The 18,698-nt window shown below is 47.5% G+C and overlaps 1 protein-coding gene across 13 annotated transcripts in view; it reads left to right on the plus strand.

The window, feature by feature from the left end:
- The first annotated feature begins 11,851 nt into the window (after nucleotides 1-11,851).
- Nucleotides 11,852-18,698, plus strand: part of PLEKHA5 (pleckstrin homology domain containing A5) — a 205,309-nt gene continuing 198,462 nt past the window's right edge. For 12 of the 13 annotated variants that reach the window (XR_008626951.1, XR_008626952.1, XR_008626953.1 and 9 more), the window contains exons 1-3: nucleotides 11,852-12,055; nucleotides 12,153-12,232; nucleotides 14,607-14,664. Coding sequence is in view for 9 of the 13 variants with exons in the window: in XM_055118299.1 (XP_054974274.1) it covers nucleotides 11,964-12,055; nucleotides 12,153-12,232; nucleotides 14,607-14,664 (230 nt within the window). In the remaining 4 variants the exon portion in view is untranslated. Of the gene's footprint in view, nucleotides 12,056-12,152; nucleotides 12,233-14,606; nucleotides 14,665-17,415; nucleotides 18,466-18,698 lie in introns of those variants that run through there. The other variant, XM_055118309.1, reaches the window with a different exon arrangement.

Here is an 18,698-nt window from a genome sequence, read left to right on the forward strand (position 1 = left end):
TATTTCAAGATGGTTATCTGTTTCAACTCACATAAAATGCGCTGGGTAAACATTCTGCCATCTGATGGAGAGATGCAAAGTGAAAACAACCTGCCCCCAAATTACACCAGACCCACATCCCTATGTCTAATGCACCTTGGAAGAGCTCAAGATGTTTAATAAAAATGCAATTTGGAAGTATGTTTCAATGCTCTCTAAAAGGTTTACTTTTTAAACTCATAGGTAAAAACTCTCCGTGATAAAAATCATCTTGAGTATTTTTCCCTTGCCCCTAACAAGAAAGGCTTTCCTGCAAAGTTTGGGAGAGGTTTAATCACTGTGACATGGTTGGGACCTCTCCCTGAGAGCTATTTGGGCCCAAGTTTTCCATCAATCGTGCTTTCTATTCACATGTAGGTAGAACACACAGTGAGAGGGAGACGCTACGTGAAGCTGCATGGTTATGGGGAAGGTCAGATCACTTTTGCGTGTTACAGCTTAAAGAAAGATATCAAAGAAATCAATAGTCTAATTACCAGAACTAGTTGGAGCAGCTTCCGGCTGGTTCAGCTCTCCTTTCAGAAAATAACGAAGTAAGTGGTGAGGTAAACGTGAATATTCTAAGTGAAGAGACAGAAATTAGGACGAGGCAAATTGGGTGTGTCTAATATTGAAAGATGTGTGTATAATTCGCCCTATCAATCATTCAGAAATTACTGAGGACTAATATGTGCTAGGCATCGTATTATATGTTAGTGAGAGGAGAGACATGAAGCCTCGAGTATGATTAGGCTTGACAGAGAGCTGCAGAGAGTGTCTCTACGTGGACACATCCAGTAGCATTAGTTTAATCATGAAGGAATTTTATTTCTCCTTCACTTGGGAGCAGGAAGGGCTTCAGACTTGCCCAGACCTTGATTCTGTTGCCTGTAGACTCCATCCAACTGCCTTGTCTCCACCCAAGAAGTCTGCTTCGTGTGCTGGAGCAGAGGGCAGTGGGAAAAGAGGAAGGACACTAAGTCAATGATGGCTGGAGGGATTGCTCGGGCGGGAGAGGTTTGCTGAAAGTAGACAAAGGACCAAGCACAATGGCTTCTCAGCCTCTCTACTGCAGACCACAATGCCCAAAGTAGAGAGAGAGTGAAAAGGAAAGTGCCTGCCATAGAAGCAGGGGGTGGGATGGGGGTGGTGGGAGGGATACCGGGGACATTGGTGGTCAGAAATGTGCACTGGTGGAGGGATGGGTGTTCGATCATTGTATGACTGAAACTCAATCATGAAAACTTTGTAATTGTATCCCACGGTTATTCAATCAAATAACAATAATAATAATAATAATAAATTTTTAAAAAGAAGGTTAACCTTGCCCTTCCCAGCTTATGTCCCATTTGTCCAAAACCCAGTGCAAGAGCTCACAACTAGACAAGGGATGACTTTATGGAAAACATGTTCGGGGACCCACATGTCTAACAGCAACAAAAGTGTCAGGGGCATCAAATCAAGGAAAAGGAATGAACTTGGGTAAATCATTCCTGCTACAGGGTGGCCCCCACAAGCGTTGTGCCTAATATCCCGCTGGAGCTGGGGGACAGTCAGTTTCATGTGTATTTCCCCACTCCCAAGGAATCTTGCGAAGGTCATATTGATTACAGACCACCTGGGGTAACCACTTTCTCCAGAAAGACCCTGCCCACCCCGTTCAGTCAGAGATGGATGCTCTTCCTACCAGCTTTATTTAGGGCTGGCTGGGAGTTTGGGTCATATCAGCAGTACTGGAGGGCCATGTTCCTGCTTCTGTGCTCAGGGGACCACGTGTGCCGAAGGGAAGGGAGATTGCAGAGGGGAGGGGAGGAAAGTGGAACTGAACCAAGACCAGCTGCATACAAAGCTCACACCTTAATCCTGTCCCATCTCCAGCTCTTTGCAAGCTTGTTCTGTTGCAGCTGTGCCGCAGTATCCCGTTCATTATGGATAGAATATTCATCTGTATATCTCTTCCCTAGCCCCTCCCTTACCTGCTTGTCTATAACCTTGAAGGTCCGAGTCTAAATTTGTATTTATTCTCATCCCCAGCTCCTCTAGTGAGCCTATGACATACGTTAGATTCATGAAAACTGTCTACCACTTAAATTGAATGAATATCTCTGAACACTGCAGATAAAGGATCTCTAACAAAACATAAAGGTGGTTAAGCTATAAAGAGGACTTCTCCACCTATCAAAACATTGAGCACCATTTTTTTCCCTCTTTGCCTCTAAACACAAGCAATCCTCTTAATTTTGTCAATATTTAGGACCCCACTTGATTTTTTTTTGAGCCTGTTAACGATTGCTGACAAACTTCCGATTAATTTCATGTTGTCAATGATGAGTGTTGTGACAACTCCAAACATTTTTAGATGATCCTTTTATCAAGATTGCTAATAACAACCCCTTTCTTAAAATACAAAACACAGATTGCAAATTCCGTGTTCGACACAGATGTCATAGTGGAGGCAGAATGACACAGCTGCACACAGAGCAGCACACGTGAACGTCGCTGAGGTTCTCTCCCGGGTCCGAGTGCTCAGTCTCAGCTGGACAGGGTCCAGGACCCCCGAAGGTTCTCACCCGGAGGGTCCCTCACTCCTTCCTCCGGTGCCCAGATACATCCTTGGGAAAATTGAAACGGCTAGGCTGACAGGAATTCGTTTTCACTACTCCCCTTTCCATGTTAAACCGGTTTGTGTTCTGTTCCAATTATTTATCTTTTTTTCTTGATTTTCTTAGGTCAAGCAGGCATGTTCTTCAGCTCAAACCCTCAACCGATGGGATACTTCTGAATGTACCGTTTGCTTAGTTTAGAGAAAACTGTGTCCAAAATAGAAAGCTTTGTTAAAAAGCCTCCAGTTTTTTTCCCCAGTGCTGTACACTGTTATTTTATGATTCATTGAATTACTAAACATTTGTTGAATACTAACTATATACAAGGCAGTGCCTATGATAATGCAAAAATTTGCATTTGCATTACATTTTCCTTCGCTTAGGCTATACAATGTATTGCAATTAAATGCAGATAATCTATTTTTGATTACTATTTATACAATTTTGCATGTAGCTGAACAACTGCTATGAATTGGAAACTGAGGAAACAGATATTAAAAATAAAATGTAGACATACACACCTGTGCCTGCGTATATATAATTTTCTATAAATTGTCAGACGGGGAAAATTTCTTACTTTAATCAAATGTGACTCAAAACATTTTTTTTAAATGGCCTCTTCTGTGAGTTCCATCTTGTACACTGTGCAAGATGCTAACGATGAGGAAGATGGTTGCCTTTCTTTCTTGCATTTATTATTTGGACAGAGGCTAGATCCCTTTATCACTTAGAGCCATAAATACATTAATAATTATAGGTTTATCTGTTCTCCACCCCATTCTTTTAGTTATACCATTTGCTTTTCTGAGTACCACAGCTTATTTTTTTATCAACATTATTCTATCTTGGAGGAGCATATTCAAATAAAGTTTCCATATGTTCTTTGGACCAATTGAACAGAACCCTGAATTGTCTTCCAATACCTCATTCGCTCTGCCTCTACCTCTTGGTGTTCTGTATCCCAGGTAGATGTATCTATAGAAAGCAGCTATTTTCATCCTTAGCTGTGTTGCTCTTGGAGCTGCACCATTTTTTTTTCCTATATGGGATAGTCTATAAAAAGCTAAAGAGAATTTTAACTCTTTGGAAGGATGAAATGTGACTCACTGGCAAGCTGAAATGGTACAAACAGAAACAAGGGTGAAATATGAAGGGTAAGATCTGGGTGTTATGACATCCATGATGTCAATGGATGTGCTCTTATTCATTCATTGAAATCACACATGTTGAGTGCTAGGTGGTAAAGGTAAATAAATAAATGTTTTGCTATTGGTCATTGAAGGAGGGGAAAGAGAAGCCAGCTTCAATAATGAGGAAATCGTGGGAGTAGGGTCTAAGGAACACTAAATTGACCCAAGGGAAACAGCAGTGGCTTCGGAGGGCAGGTAACTTTGGGGCCATATTTTTAAACATGAATATGTGTGTGGTCTAGAGAAATAGTACAGGGGATAATACACTTACATTGCCAGCACTGAAGCCTGGATCTAATGCAACCCTGGGTGCATTGCATGCACCAAACCCTGCATACAATCCTTCGTACTGCAGGATTGTACCCAGAACGTGCTGAGTTCCCGGAGTATGTCGGGGGCACTCCTGAGCACTGACCCAAGAATAGCCCTGACCACTGCCAGGTATGGGCCAATTTCCATCCACTCCAAACAAGCCCCCCCCAAAAAAACCCAAGGTATTTCAAAAATAGACTCAGACATAGTGGGAGTTGGTCAGGCGAACAGAGAGGGCATCCTAGGGCGAGGGCAGGATGCAGAGAGAGCCTGGCTCGCACAGAGAGGAGCATGCCAGTCCAGATGCGTGCCAGGAGGTGGGAAGGGCTCAGATCAAGAAGGACTTTGACTGCCAGACAACAGGCTTTGGATTTTATCCTCTAATTTTTTTTGAGCCATGAGAGGATTTCATGCAAGAAAGGAACATAACCAGATTTGCATTTTTAAAAAAGATCATTCTGGTAGCATGATGAATGCTCATATTAGTATGCGGGAAATAAGAAGCGCTAGCTGTGCTTTATTTTAATGGCCAATCAATATAATTTATTAGTCAACTAGTTGGGGGAGGGTCTTCCCAAGTTTTTGTGTTTTGGTCTTCTGGTGGGTGTTGGTGGGTTGGTTGGTTTTGGTGGGGGGTGGGGCATGCCAGGCGGTGCTCAGCACTTACTCCTGGCTCTGTGCTCAGGGTTCATTCCTGCAGGGGCTCAGGGGACCATATGGGCTGTCAAGGGTAAAACCCAGGTCAGCCATGTGCAAGGCTAACGCCCTACCTGATATACTATCGCTCCAGGCTGGATTTCCAAATTTCTGATGTGAGCATTTGTTCGGATGCTGGTTCCACTCACCAAAAGAGAAAAACCAGCAGTTGTGCAGACATTTGGAGGAAAAGTGACTTGTTTTGGAAGGTTGGGTGTGACCTACTTGAGCAACATCCAGAGGAGGAACCTTTCTAGAAGGAAGCTGGGTAGTGGTACAGAACTCAGGTGAGAGCGCCAGGCTTGAAATACAGATTAAGGAATTCTTCTCATGTTGAAGCGTGGGCCTCACATGTGTGTGCATGTAAGAGTGCCCAGAGTGTTTTTCACATGCCACTGTTTGCCCCAGGCCTCAGAGATTAGAGTCGGAAAGGTTTGGAGGTTGAGCCTTCATACAGCCCAGCAGTGCCTCTTTCTCAGCAGCTGCCCTAAGCGCACAAAAAAAACACAGTTTCAAAAAACACATGTGCCCCTCTGTTCGCTGCAGCACTACTCACTATAGCCAAGACCCAACAAGAACCCAAGCATCCACGGACAGAGGAGTGGATCGAGGAATGGAGGTTTATAAACCCAAGGGGATGCATTCAGCTCAAAAAAGAAGAGGAGTGGCTGGAGTTATAGCACAGCGGGGAGGGCGTTTGCCTTGCAAGCAGTCCACCCAAGTTCGATTCCCAACATCCCATATGGTCCCCTGAGCACCACCAGGAGTAATTCCTGAGTGCATGAGCCAGGAGTAACCCCTGTGCATCACTGGTGTGATCCAACAAGGAAAAAAATAAAAGAAGAAGAGGAAATCTCGCAACTTGCAGCCACACGGAAGGAATGAGAGAGCAGAGACAGAGCTGGGTGCTGTGGATGAGAAGGAGGCACCCTTGCACATCATCCGAGGGATATAAAGAAGCACAACCAGGGACCCACAAATGCCAAAGGCAGCAGAACTGGAGACTCGCTCTCCATCACCAAGCTCACATGTGGCGGAGCACCACGGAGACTGGGAAAGGACCTGGGGACGCTGGCGGAGAACAGCAGGGATGCTAGTGTTGGAAGAACGTCTGCATGAAACCATCATTGAGGATGTTGTAAATCACAGAGCCTCAATACGTAGGGGAAGGAATAAAAGGGGGGTCTGGGGAGGAGCAGGAAATGAGTCTTTAAACTGCACTGTGGCCGTTCTGGGAAGTGTTGCTTAAGGGCGAATGGCAAAGTGCTCCAGGAAGCTGGGCACTCAGGGAGCCCCTGGGCTTGGCAGTACTCTGGGGACAGCGGCAGGCTGGGGAGAGCGGAGGTGACAGCAGAGACCAGCTGCAGTAGGTCAGAGGGGGGTGTGGGGAGAGAGGGGACCCCGGGGAGCCCCAGTGTAAGGGCAGGCGGACCCTTCCTTCTGCCCCCGAAGTGGTGGGTTCTGAATTCCCGGAGTCAGCCAACCTTGGAGCAAAAATCTCAGCGTGAGGCGAGGCCTGGTCGGGTTGCATCTGGACTGAACAGGTACAGGCTTGCCTTTCTCTTGTCATTGTTCCCTGAACAATAGGGTGTGACAGCTATTTACACAGCATTGCCCCAGAAAGAAATCTAGAAATGACATAAAACGGACATGTATGTCCACCGGTTATATGCAAACAGTATATTTTCCAGCAGCATCCTGAGCATCCCAGGATTTTCATAGCTGAGGAAGTCTGTATCCCTCGAGACCAATTCCCTGTGGGCCCACAGGGATAATTATTGTGTCATATCTTCAGGCAGTGTCCCTTCTTGTTAATAATGTGTTAATAACGTCTGTGTTAACAGAACACGAAGTGCAGGTAAATGTATTGCATGTGAAAGATTGCTGTAAATTGTTCTTCCCAAGTTTTCTACCAACAGACCTTTTGAGGGGCCAGAAAGATTAGTACAGGGTTTGAGGTGTCTGCCTTATAATGCAGCTGATGCCATTTCAGTTCCTGGCACCTCTTATGATCCCCCTAGATCGTCAAGGGTCACTCTTGACCACAGAGCCGAGAATAGACCCTGAGTATGCTTGCTGTGGCCCAACCTCCATGCTTCCCAGTCAAATAAACAAACCAACCATTTGAGTGGCATAAAATCCAAGACCCCTCCATGTGCAGCCATTGAAGACTTAGAGGGAAGAATCCCATGAAATGTCCTAAAGAGACCAGTGTCCTTTCTTTACAGGAGGACTCAGAGCGCTAGCTGAGGGTCAGCAGCTAAGTGGTTTGCTCAGAGTCCTACGGTTAATTAACCAACGGCAAATTCAGGCACATAATATTTGCCCAGATTCCTAACAAAACATCTTATCATGCTGTCCAGTCCCTGCCCTGTCCTGTAATATGCTTCTTTCCTTAATTCTTTGCCATTTCTAGTGTTCTTCTTCTTCTCCTCCTCCTCCTCCTCCTCCTCCTCCTCCTTCTCCTCCTCCTCCTCCTCTTTCTCCTCCTCCTCCTCCTCTTTCTCCTCCTCCTCCTCCTCTTTCTCCTCCTCCTCCTCCTCTTTCTCCTCCTCCTCCTCCTCCTTCTCCTCCTCCTCCTCCTTCTCCTCCTCCTTCTCCTCCTTCTCCTCCTCCTCCTCCTCCTTCTCCTCCTCCTCCTCCTTCTCCTCCTCCTCCTCCTTCTCCTACTCCTCCTCCTCCTTCTCCTACTCCTCCTCCTTCTCCTCCTTCTACTCCTCCTCCTCCTCCTTCTCCTCCTCCTCCTTCTCCTCCTCCTCCTTCTCCTCCTCCTCCTCCTCCTCCTCCTCCTCCTCCTTCTTCTTCTCCTTCTCCTTCTCCTTCTCCTTCTCCTTCTCCTTCTCCTTCTCCTTCTCCTTCTCCTTCTCCTTCTTCTTCTTCTTCTTCTTCTTCTTTTGGTTTGGAGACCACCCCTGATTCTGAGCTCAGGAATCCCTCCTGGGGGTGCTCAGGACCATATGAGATGCCCGAGGATCGAACCCAGGTCTGCCATATGCAAGGCAAATGCCTTAATCATTGTACTATCGCTCTGGCTGTGCCCGGTGTATTTTAATCTCTCTCCTCCAGCAAAGAGAGCAGCAGATGATTGGTGCTTTATTAATGTCATAAAGGAAGGAGTGTTTGATCTAAAGAAGGGTGGGGCTCAGGTGAAAGAATGATTCTTCTCCTGGAAGAATCTCCTTCCCATTTCCTGTGTGTGCCGCCAGGAGCAGCAAAGTTAGCCTGGAATCCCAGCAGAAGTGGAGGAACCGGCAGAAGTGGCCTAGAGCAGAGGCAGATTTCTTTGCATTAGCCTTGCTTAGAGTAGAGGAGGTTCTTCCAAACATCAACTTCAAAAGCCTAGTTTGGGAAGGCCTCGAGTGCTTCACAGGAAGTCCTTAAAAAGCGATTGTTAGAGGAAGCGGCTTTCTCTAACCCGGGCTGAGATACTCCTTCAGGACTGGTCTTCAATATTGATCTCCCATCCCCCTCCCTTTCCAATCTGCCGAGCAGAACACGTCTTTAAATCCCTAGCATCAGCAGAGTGGTTGTAGGGCAATGGGACCCCAAAACCTATTTTTTGAATAACTTTCTTACCAGCAGGAAGCAACCTGGCTAAATCAAATTCTAAATACTATATGTCTTCCCAGTTTTACACCCTTAATCCCCACCCTTTCTGCCCAGATTTCCACTAAGCTAAGTGAATTCCTTCGCTTCGCCCTTTAGATGTTTTCATGATGTACAGCTCTGCCGTCCAGTAGTTAAAAGTTAAAGGACCTGTTTCTAATACTCTTTATTCTGTGACCTAACAGCGTCACGTTAGATAGGATTGTAAATATACTTGCGAAGATGACCGAATCAACGTCACACAGCTGGGATAGATTTTAATAAACAATTCTGTACACATGAATAATAGATGTTTTTTGAGAGCAGAGGGAATTTTTCCCCTCTTAGGAGCCTCTTCCTCCAGTCCTTAGACCTCTCACTTTTTTTTTTCACTCCCTCTAAAAGGGAAAAATTGATTTGCTGCTTTCTAAGATGTCACTTTGTTCTCTTTCACATATTTTAAGCAACTTTCCTTCACATTTTTCTTGTCACTCCATCATTCTGTTATATTTGACCTAGAAGCTTTTTAGAAGGCTTGTCCTCTATCTGTGGATAGAGTGATGTTTATTTTTAGCGCTCAGAATGTTTTAAACTTCTTTTTCAGAAAAGCTGCAGTAGTCGCAGGATAATATTCCTAAAGAGGTAAATCATGACACAAGAAACGGAATAACCTCCTAAGACAAAAATGGGGGGGAGGAGGGAAATGCAATGAAAAGCAACAGTTAGCTTTGAGTTGGGGTCTGAGTTAATTATTGATGAGATGTGGGGTGGGGAAACAAGGGGGCGCTGTGGTTGGAAATAACTGGGAACAGGTGGAAGCATTGAAAGAAACTTCAGGGCTGGAGAGATGGTACAGCGCTTACAGAGGTTTGCTTTGCAAGAAGTTTGCTCCCTAGCACTGCATCTGATCCTCAGAGCACCTTCAGGGATGACCCCTAAGCACAAAACCAAGAGTAGCCCCCAAGTTCCGTGAATTTCCCCCAAGCTCTCCTTCAGAAAAAGAAAATGAGACTCAATAAACATTTGGGGGCTGTTTCAGAGGGTTCTGTAATAAAAGACATGATTTTCAGCGTCCTGTACCCATGTGTACAAGTGGAAGGCAAAGCAGAGAAGAATCAGGCAAAACATTACAGAGACGGAACACTCTAGAAAACTCTGTGGCAATTCTACTCATTAAGAGTGAACATGACCCAGTTACTAATCTATGACGCTGCCTTTATTGGCTTCTGGAAGCCTCAAAGACAGTTATCTTCCTACATTAGAAGATTTTTCACGTTTCTGTCGCTAAGCTTTTTATTTACAGCTTTTCCAAAATTTGGGGACTTTGAGAATCAGCTTATCACTGAAATGCTGCTTGACGCGGCGTCTGCCATTTTCGATACACATTTTTATTGGATGTATCTCTAGCACTTGACAGATGTCTTGCAGTCGTGAACCTTGTAAAGCAAAGACTCACAGCTGAAAGGAATCTCCATATAACATATGAACCACTTACAGACTTCTCAGGAGAAAGTAAAGCATCAAATGTTTAGCTGGACTAACAGGTCCTGGATTTCTGAAGCCATCATGATATAAAAGAGATTTGTTTGTGCCTTTTAAATTTGGAATAATAGCTCGTATAAAATCATAGTTCGTGATTTTCTTGATATGTTATATCCAGTGACCATGGACGGTAATGTGGAACATTTCCTGCTAGTTACTCATTGATTTTTTTTTAAATAAAAAGGTCATTCCTCCCCCCCAGATTGGAAAGGAGATAAGACATCAAGAAATAACAAGTAGTGAAATGAAAGAGGAGAATGCAAAGCAACCAAAAAAGAGAAAACATTAAAGTGATGGTATTTCTTCCCCCTGAGTATGCAGATGGACAAGAAAATTATAGCTGTAATTGCAGACTCCTTTACACCAAAGACAGAATGGCCTTGGGGAACTGGAGGAGAGAAAAAGTCCCAGAAACTGCCTGCTCAGAGGGGTCCTCACCAGCTAGCTCTGGATGCCTTTGGCCAAGGTCAATTAACCCTTTCCATGCCTTGGTTTTCTGAGAGAGAGAGAGAGAGAGAGAGAGAGAGAGAGAGAGAGAGAGAGAGAGAGAGAGAGAGAGAGAGAGAATGTGCCTCTCTCCGAGCTCTGAGGGGGATGGATGGACGAGATAACACTTCAGAGACCCATGAAGTGGTCAGGAGAATGTGCTAGAAGGATACCAAGTACTACTATGATTACTGAACTGTGTATCTTGTTGGAATGAGTCATTTTACTGCAGAGCCGCAGAAGCAATTCCAAGAGTGGCTGAGGACCAGGGGCAAGGAGGAGAGAGTCTGGTGGAGGCAGGGACCTGTCAGCAGCAGTGAAAGCTGCAACTGCAAAGGTGGATCCAAGGCTTGTGAGCCTTTTGCTTTCATACAGATAAGCCTTAAACACACACACACACACACACACACACACACACACACACACACACACAAATAGGCTTTTTAAAATAGGCTACTTACACAAATAGGCTTTTAACTCCTACAGCAGTAGGAATCCCCACTCTGCCACTTCTGTGACCTTGGGCAAGTTAGCCTCCTTCTTTAAACTTTGTTTTTCCGCATCTTTAAAGAGGAGATGATAACAGTTTCTCCGGGAGTCTGGAGGGGAGTGGGGGGGTGGATGGGGTTAAAACGTACCCCGCGGTAGATTTCCTACCTTCTGTAAAGTCACACTTTGGGCAGGGGGGCGGGCAGAGGGCTCAGCACTGCAATCCAAGCTCATCAGGGAGCCTTGCAAAACACGTAGAAGAAAAAAGGGCAAGTTTCTGATTTTTTTTCCTCCCCCCCAAACACCCCGTGCTTGAGGGGCCTAGGAAGAGAACTTGTCGGGTCAAGTCTGAACCCACCCCTCGCTGCATGGATCCCGGGGAACTCGTCAAACCTTCTGATAATCTGCCTTGCCAACCCCAAACAGGAAACCCCTTCCGTGTGCTTTCAATCAAAACAGCTTTCTACTGGGGAGCGATAAATATTTGGGGGAGGGAGAAGAAAAAAAAAAAGGAAAAAGAAAAAGCAGCCCGCGGCTCGCCAATACTTTTTAGAATATTAAAAAAAAAAACCCGAAAAAAAAGCAAACAAACAAAAAACCCCACGAAGCTCCGAGGCCGCGTGGCTGTTGTTCTAAAGGGACCGGGCACCGGGGCGCGGGGATGGCAACGCCTTGGCCGGGCGCGGGGGCCGCTCAGCCCGGGGGCTGGACGCGGCTTTTTTTTTTTCTTTTTCTTTTTTTTTTTGTTTCCTCGGCGGGGACCCCGCGGCCGGGGGGCGGGGGGCGCGCGGGCGCGGGCGCGGGCGGGGCGGGCGGGGCTGGCGCGGCGGCGGCGGCGCGGGCAGGGCGCGCCCCGGGCGGGCCGGCGGGGCGGGCGCGGGCGCGGGCGGGGCGCGCGCGGGGGCGCGCGGGGGCGCGCGGGGCCGGGCAGGCGCGCTCGGGCCGCGCTCGCGCCGCTTCCCCGCGCTCCGGCGGCGGCTCGTTCCCTCCGCCCGCGGCGCGAGCAGGCGGCGGCGGCGGCGGCGGCGGCTGGGGAGCAGACATGGCGGCGGATCTGAACCTGGAGTGGATCTGCTCGCTGCCGCGCTCCTGGACGTACGGCATCACCCGGGGCGGCCGCGTCTTCTTCATCAAGTAAGGGGGCCGGGGCCGGGCCGGGGGGTCCCCGCGGGGCCGGGCGGGCCGCGCCCGCACTCACGCGCCGTCTCTGCCCCTTCTCTCCCCCCCGCAGCGAGGAGGCCAAGAGCACCACCTGGCTGCACCCGGTCACCGGCGAGGCCGTGGTCACCGGGCACCGGCGCCAGAGCACAGGTAAGGCGGCGCCGGCCGGGCGCGCGGGGTGTGGGGTGGGGAAGGGGGGGCCCGCGGCCCCGGGACGCCCCTCGCCCCGCCGACCTGGACGGGGTGCCCGCCCCCGAGACCTGCATCCCGACCTGGCGCGGCCGCCGCCACTCCGCGGCCCCCCGCGATCTCCGGGAAGTGCGTCCCCGCCGGCACCCCGGCACCCCGGCACCCCGGGACCCTGCAAGCCCGGCCTCGTTCCGCCGCGCTCAGCTCTGCGCTCTGCCGGCGCCCTGCAGTTTCTTCCTCCTCCGCCGCCGCCTCCTCCTCCTCCTCCTTCTCTCCCACCTCCTCCTCTTCCTCCTCCTCCTCCTCCTCCTCCTCCTCCTCCTCCTCGGATGTGGGACTTTGGGGGCGCCCGGGCGGAGGAGCGCTCGCCCTCGCGCCGCCGCGGGTCGCCGGCCCGGCCGGGTCGGAAGCGGCGAGCTTGCAGGCTTGCAGGCGCCGCCAGGAGGCGGTGGGCGTGCAACCCGGCGGAGGGGGTGTCCCGAGGAGGGTGCTCGCACCCGAAATCGGAGAGCTGGTGGGTGGGTGGGTGGGGGGGACCGCGCGCCGGCCGATATCCTCCCCCCCACCGAGGGTCCCCCGGGGCGAGCCTGTTTGCAGGCACCACCCGGAGCCGGGCAGGGGCAGCCGGGGCCGGGCAGAGCGCGGCTGGGGCGCGGGGCTGGCTCTCTTTTGTCATTCTTTGTTTACACTCGGGAAACTTGTTTGTCTTTGAAATGGAACATGTGTTCTCGCCACTGGCCAGCCCCGGGGCCGCGCCGCCGCGGGGAGAGGCTGGGGCGCAGATGGGGTCCGGGGAGGCTCCCCTGCAACTCTGGGAGTCGCCCGAAAGTTGCCGGCTCGCCGGGGAAGCAGCCTGCCTTCTGCACGCAGTGCCCGAGTTCAGGGCAGTGACTAACGTCGCCAGATGTGCGGAGAGGTGGAGGAGGAGAGGCGAGGCTGGTGGAGCGAGCGAGCCGAGGTTACGCCGCGAAGGCTTATCTGACTAATCCACCGGTCCCCTCTCTCCACTCCCCGCATCTCTTACCTCTGACCTGCACAGGCCGTGTGCAAGGTTGTGCATGCCCGGTGCAACTCGCCCGGCCTTCCCTCTGGCCTCCGTGGACGGTCAGCCTTTCCCCAAAGGCAGGCTGGCCATGCAAGTGATGAAGCCCTGACCGCCGTGTCGTGTGGGGCTGCGTGTTTCTCCCAGGTGTGTGGAGTAGAAATTGTGGTGTCCTGATTACCCGCATGCATTGGAGAAGTCACACTACACATTTGATTCTCTTGCGTGGTTGCATGATCGGTTTCCCCCCCTTTTGGTGTTTGGGCCACACCCGGTGGTGCTCGGGGATCACTCCTGGCAGGGGGGCGCAGGGGACCCTCTTGGGGTGCCGGGGATAGAACCTGGGTCCACTGAACACAGCTGCTTTTAAACCCCCCTCCCTCCCCCCTCCCACCAGGCCCACTGCTAATTTGATTAAAAGAGGATGTGATTTTTCTCCCTTCCCCGGCCTTGGCTTTCCATCGTTTGGGCTGTGGTTTTGTACCCCAGTGGCATTTCACTTCAGAGAGATGACGGGGAAATCAAAGCCTGTTGTCGTGTGTGGATAATAAGCGGTGCAGAAACTAACCGCGGTGCACCCCGGTCGCTCCCAGGTTGAGTCCCTGGGACGGGTGTGCGCCCCGGTGCGGTGCGGAAGCGCCTGTCAAAGGATGAGGTGTCGGGTTTCTGGCCCCTGATTAAGTTCTTAGGCAGCTCTTGGCGCCTCGGTGACACTTCCGAGATGGACTCACGGATGGCGCTCACAGCTATGGCCTTAAATAGACACCCTGGACCTGAGAACCGCACGCGGGGCCTTTTATGGAACATTTTTTCATTGCTTCTCACTGGGGGCCAGCTGTCCCGAGGTGTTTTACCTAGGCTTACAAGGCTTCCCTTTGTGTTCTTTTTTTTTTTTTCTTTTGGGATGTCAGAATTTGCAGTTCTCTCCCCTCTGATCATTAGTCAAGTGTGGCATCATTTCAGAATAATCTGATTTCCATATTTAGCATCAGAAGTATCCTGTCCATACTTTTCTCGGGTATCCTGAATTTGGGTTGCTGCTTCCCCCAAAGCCGTATTATACCTGTTATCAGTCTTATGGCCAGTCCGACACTGAATTTGACTTAGAAACCTCCAAGTCCAACTCTGTTTTGAGTTAGAAAAGAAAAATGGAAATGAGGGGATAGGGTCAAAAAAAAAAGAAAAAAAGAAAAAGAAAGCAACTGATCAGGAAAATGAATCCTTAAAATGGATCAAAACTTAATTTACTATCCCACTGATGTAATACTAATTGTGAAATATATTTTCTTTTAGATTTGCCTACTGGCTGGGAAGAAGCGTATACTTTTGAAGGTGCAAGATACTATATAAAGTGAGTTGTTAAAATTGTGGTTCTTTTTTCCCTTGGTGATTACAGTGTTGTGATCAATCTTTAATTGAATTTTTGTATATCCAGAAGCTGAGGTTTTTTTTCTTTTTAAGACTTAGCATGTAATGACCCTTTATATGGTATTGGATTTTAGAGGGAAGAAGTGACCCAGTTTTCTTACATTATTTGGTTATTTGCCCAGGCATTCATTGATTTGGAAACTATTATTATGGTACAACACGTTTTTGGAGCTTCTGTATATGTGTTCCTGGGGGAGAGACACATATTGTTTTATCTGTAGCTGTATGATACTTAAAAGTTTCGGTTCTTGACTATACATGTTTAAAGACACCAAATAGAAGACAAAACAGAAGTCTTTTGAGTTGGGTTCTTTTTTTGTTTCATTTTAAATGACTTCAGTGTTTTAACCAGAGCTGTTAATGACTAGCGAAAGTGCTGTCAGGCTGGATTATTGTGTCATGAAGAATGTCAGGGCTGAAAGCAAAAACAAATGTATACATATTAAATATTCCCCCTACATTGTCTGTGGATGTTGTTTAGGAATTTGCTTCTCTTCCTTTAAAAATATCTAGGTTTTCAAAAATGTTTTGAAATGCTTTATAGGTGTTTGTGTTTGCGAACAGGTTTTAGGTAGACATTACAAAGATTACCAGTTATTCCTTAAATTAATTTTATAGAATATTGTGCTAATTTCTCTTTAGAGTTGTTAAATTTGTAGCGCTTAGAGACAAGTGAAATGATTGAGGTCAGCTTTATTTTGTAAAAAAAAATCTTTTTATCTCTGTTGGAAAATAAGGTGCTTTTATCTTCATTTAAAATCAGAAACTGTCTACTAAAGAGCTTGTTTTTGTGGTTGTAAAATTTGTATTTAATTTTAGAGTACCGAGGCCTGGAACAATGCATAAATGCAAGATTTGGTTGAGATATCTGTAGTTTCTTAATAAAACAGCTGCTTAGTCAAACATGTCTTTATTTCACTGGGCCAGTAAGATATTTTTCTAACTGACATTTTTAAGAAGATGCCACACTTCCATTGGGTTATAATTGCTTGTATGGTTTCAATTTTTTAGAGTGATATTTATATAAAATGTCACGGGATATTAATAGGTACCAGGAATGCTTGCTTTGGGATGTAGAAATAGAGAGCAGGCGGACAGCTGATGAGGTGGGCTTGTTTGGTGGTGTGGTCCAGCTCTGGGTATTTTCAGTAACACCGTTTGTTTGGAGGTTGTGCTTGCTCTATTAGATCCCTAAGAAGTAAAGGCAGGAGCAGGATGCAGACTCATCTACTTTCATCTTGAATTAAGGTGAAACAGTGTTGCCATGGAAAAGGATGCTTCATTTGAAGGGGAGGGGGCATTTTAGTGATCTTTGAAGACAGTATTTTTGGGTGGAATTCATTTAGTTTTGTTCAGTGTCATTTCAGCTACTGCACTATAAGCCAACCTGACTTATAAGGAGTAACACTAGAATTGTCGGTAATATTTTAATTTCTGTGAATGTGTGCATTCTTCGATGAGTGTTTATTTGGCAGTACAAAATGTTATTCTGTGTGGGCCGAATATATGTATGTTTTAATTTAGAACTAACTTGTTAGATTTTTTTTTTTTTAGTGTTCTTTTGTTTTACTGGCTCTTTCAGTCAAATTTTCTTTCATGTTGACTTAAACGAGTTGCAGTCTCTTTAGAGTATTATGCCTAAGTAAGTTTCTTGGGAAGATGAGACACCATTAAGAAATGTGTAATAGGGAAGATTACAAATCTCTCCACCACTAGGACAGTGGTGGATGGGGACAGAAGGGAAACTGGGGACATTGGTAGAGGGAAGTGGACACCGGTGGAGAGATTGGTGTTGGAACATTGTACACCAGAAATTTTATAATAAATAACTTCGTAACTCTGTAAGTCCAGGTGATCCAATTTAAAAAAAATCTGTAATGGGGCTGGAGAGATAGGATGTGGGTAAGTCTCTTGCTTGCATGCAGCTGACTTGAGTTTTGGTTTGGTTAATTTATTTATTTGTTTGTTTATTTATTTATTTTTTGCTTTTTGGGTCACACCCAGCGATGCTCAGGGGTGACTCCTGGCTCATGCACTCAGGAATTACTCCTGGCAGTGCTCGGGGGACCATATGGGATGCTGGGAATCGAATCCGGGTCGGCCGCGTGCAAGGCAAACGCCCTACCCGCTGTGCTATCGCTTCAGCCCCTGACTTGAGTTTTATTCCAGGAATGAGCCTAGAGCACCGCTGGGTATAACTCAAAAGCAAGAAAACAGAAACAAACAAGAAAGAATTCTGTAATAATTTAATCTTTATCTCTGAAGACATTTTAAAACGATAAACTTTCAGAGTAGCGCATTATTACTATCTCGCCAGAAATCGTGGCCCAAAGTAGTAATGTATGACTTACTATGAAAGTAATCTAAAGTTTAACATGTTATGGGAATATATTACTCATCAAACTTATTTTTAAGTAGAATAACCTTCGACAAATACATGATTTGCTGAGTTTTAGGTGCTATTGCTTTTCCTTTCTGTGTTACATGAAGAGACTTAAATTCTTTCAAGATTTCTTAAATCCCTAATAGAGTATAGCATGCATTTCCTGGAATATATATATATATATATATATATATATATATATATATTTTACCTGTTAGGCGCTATTAGGAATGCTTTATCATTCTAATATGATAGCCACAATAATTTTATCTCAAATTTTGCAATTTCCAGAGTGTTTCCACCAGCATTATCAGGTCCGAATGTCATTTCAGCCATGGATTTAGTGAGAAGCACAATTTCCCTGGTCTCACCACACAATCGAATAACAGCAACAGGCCCCTGGGACCCACTTCCCCGGGACAGCCGGCTGAGCAGCCGCAGGACCCTGAGCTCTGTTTAGACGGCTTGGGGTGGAAGGATGAGGCCTGGAGTGGGCGAGTGAGAAGGAGAAATGTTTGTATCTCTCACGGCTGCTTCTTAGAAGGAGAGGAGGTCACCGTGGGGTTAAGCAGCCTGGATTTGCTTCCCCGGGAACAGGGACGCTGCGGAGACAGGCCAGTGAAAGCCGGGTCCACTCTCTCCGGCCCCATCCCGCGCTCCCTCTGCAAGGACCTGAGCATCGGCCGGTGTTCCCAAGTGAGGAGGAACAGTTAACGGGCAAAATTCTTTCTCCCCTGCAGTGGTGGCAGAGGGTGCAAACGAACGTCTCTCTTGGGATGCGGTGGTGGTGGCTTTTGGGTGAACGGTGGCCGGGCTGGGGCGGATGGCCCCAGGCTCAAAGCTCTGCCCACTCCCACCACGCAGGCTGCCCAGAAGGCAGCGTCCACATTCTCCGCTTCGCAAATTGCACCGAGTTTTCTGTTGCCCTGGGGACTGACCGTTTCCTTGCCCCCAGCTGGCCACCAGGAAGAGAGTCAGTGGGAGTGTGGGAGACGATTGCCTTTCCCGTCCCGTGGAACTCTCAGTGACTCTCCCTGAACTTCGTGTCGAAAACCAGGCGGGTGTTTCCTGGACTCCGCTTTGTGAGTGCATCGTCCAAACTGCGCTGCACGCAGGCAGCTAACCATGGTGTCAGCAGCGTCCCGGGACAGTGCTCGCGTGGAGATGGGAGTGGGATGGTCGCTTGGCTTTTATTTTAAATTGACTTTTTACTAGAAGTTTATATTTAGGTCATTGGAGATAGAATACAGAGAATGCATCGACTCTTAACTCTTCGGCCGCAAAATGTCAATATTTGAAAATCTCACTTTTTTTTTATCTTAAGATAAATATTTAGTACTGGGGGGGGAGAAAAGTCGTTTTTTTTCTCTGTGTGTTAAGTTAGCTCGCATCTACATTATTTCATTATATAGAGCGTTTTTTTTTTTTTTTTTTTTTTTGCTTTTTGGGTCACACCCAGCGATGCTCAGGGGTTACTCCTGGCTTTGCACTCAGGAATTACTCCTGGTGGTGCTTGGGGGACCATATGGGATGCCGAGGATCGAACCCGGGTCGGCCGCGTGCAAGGCAAACGC

This window comes from Sorex araneus, chromosome 10 (genome assembly GCF_027595985.1).
Source record: "Sorex araneus isolate mSorAra2 chromosome 10, mSorAra2.pri, whole genome shotgun sequence".
NCBI lineage: Eukaryota > Metazoa > Chordata > Mammalia > Eulipotyphla > Soricidae > Sorex > Sorex araneus.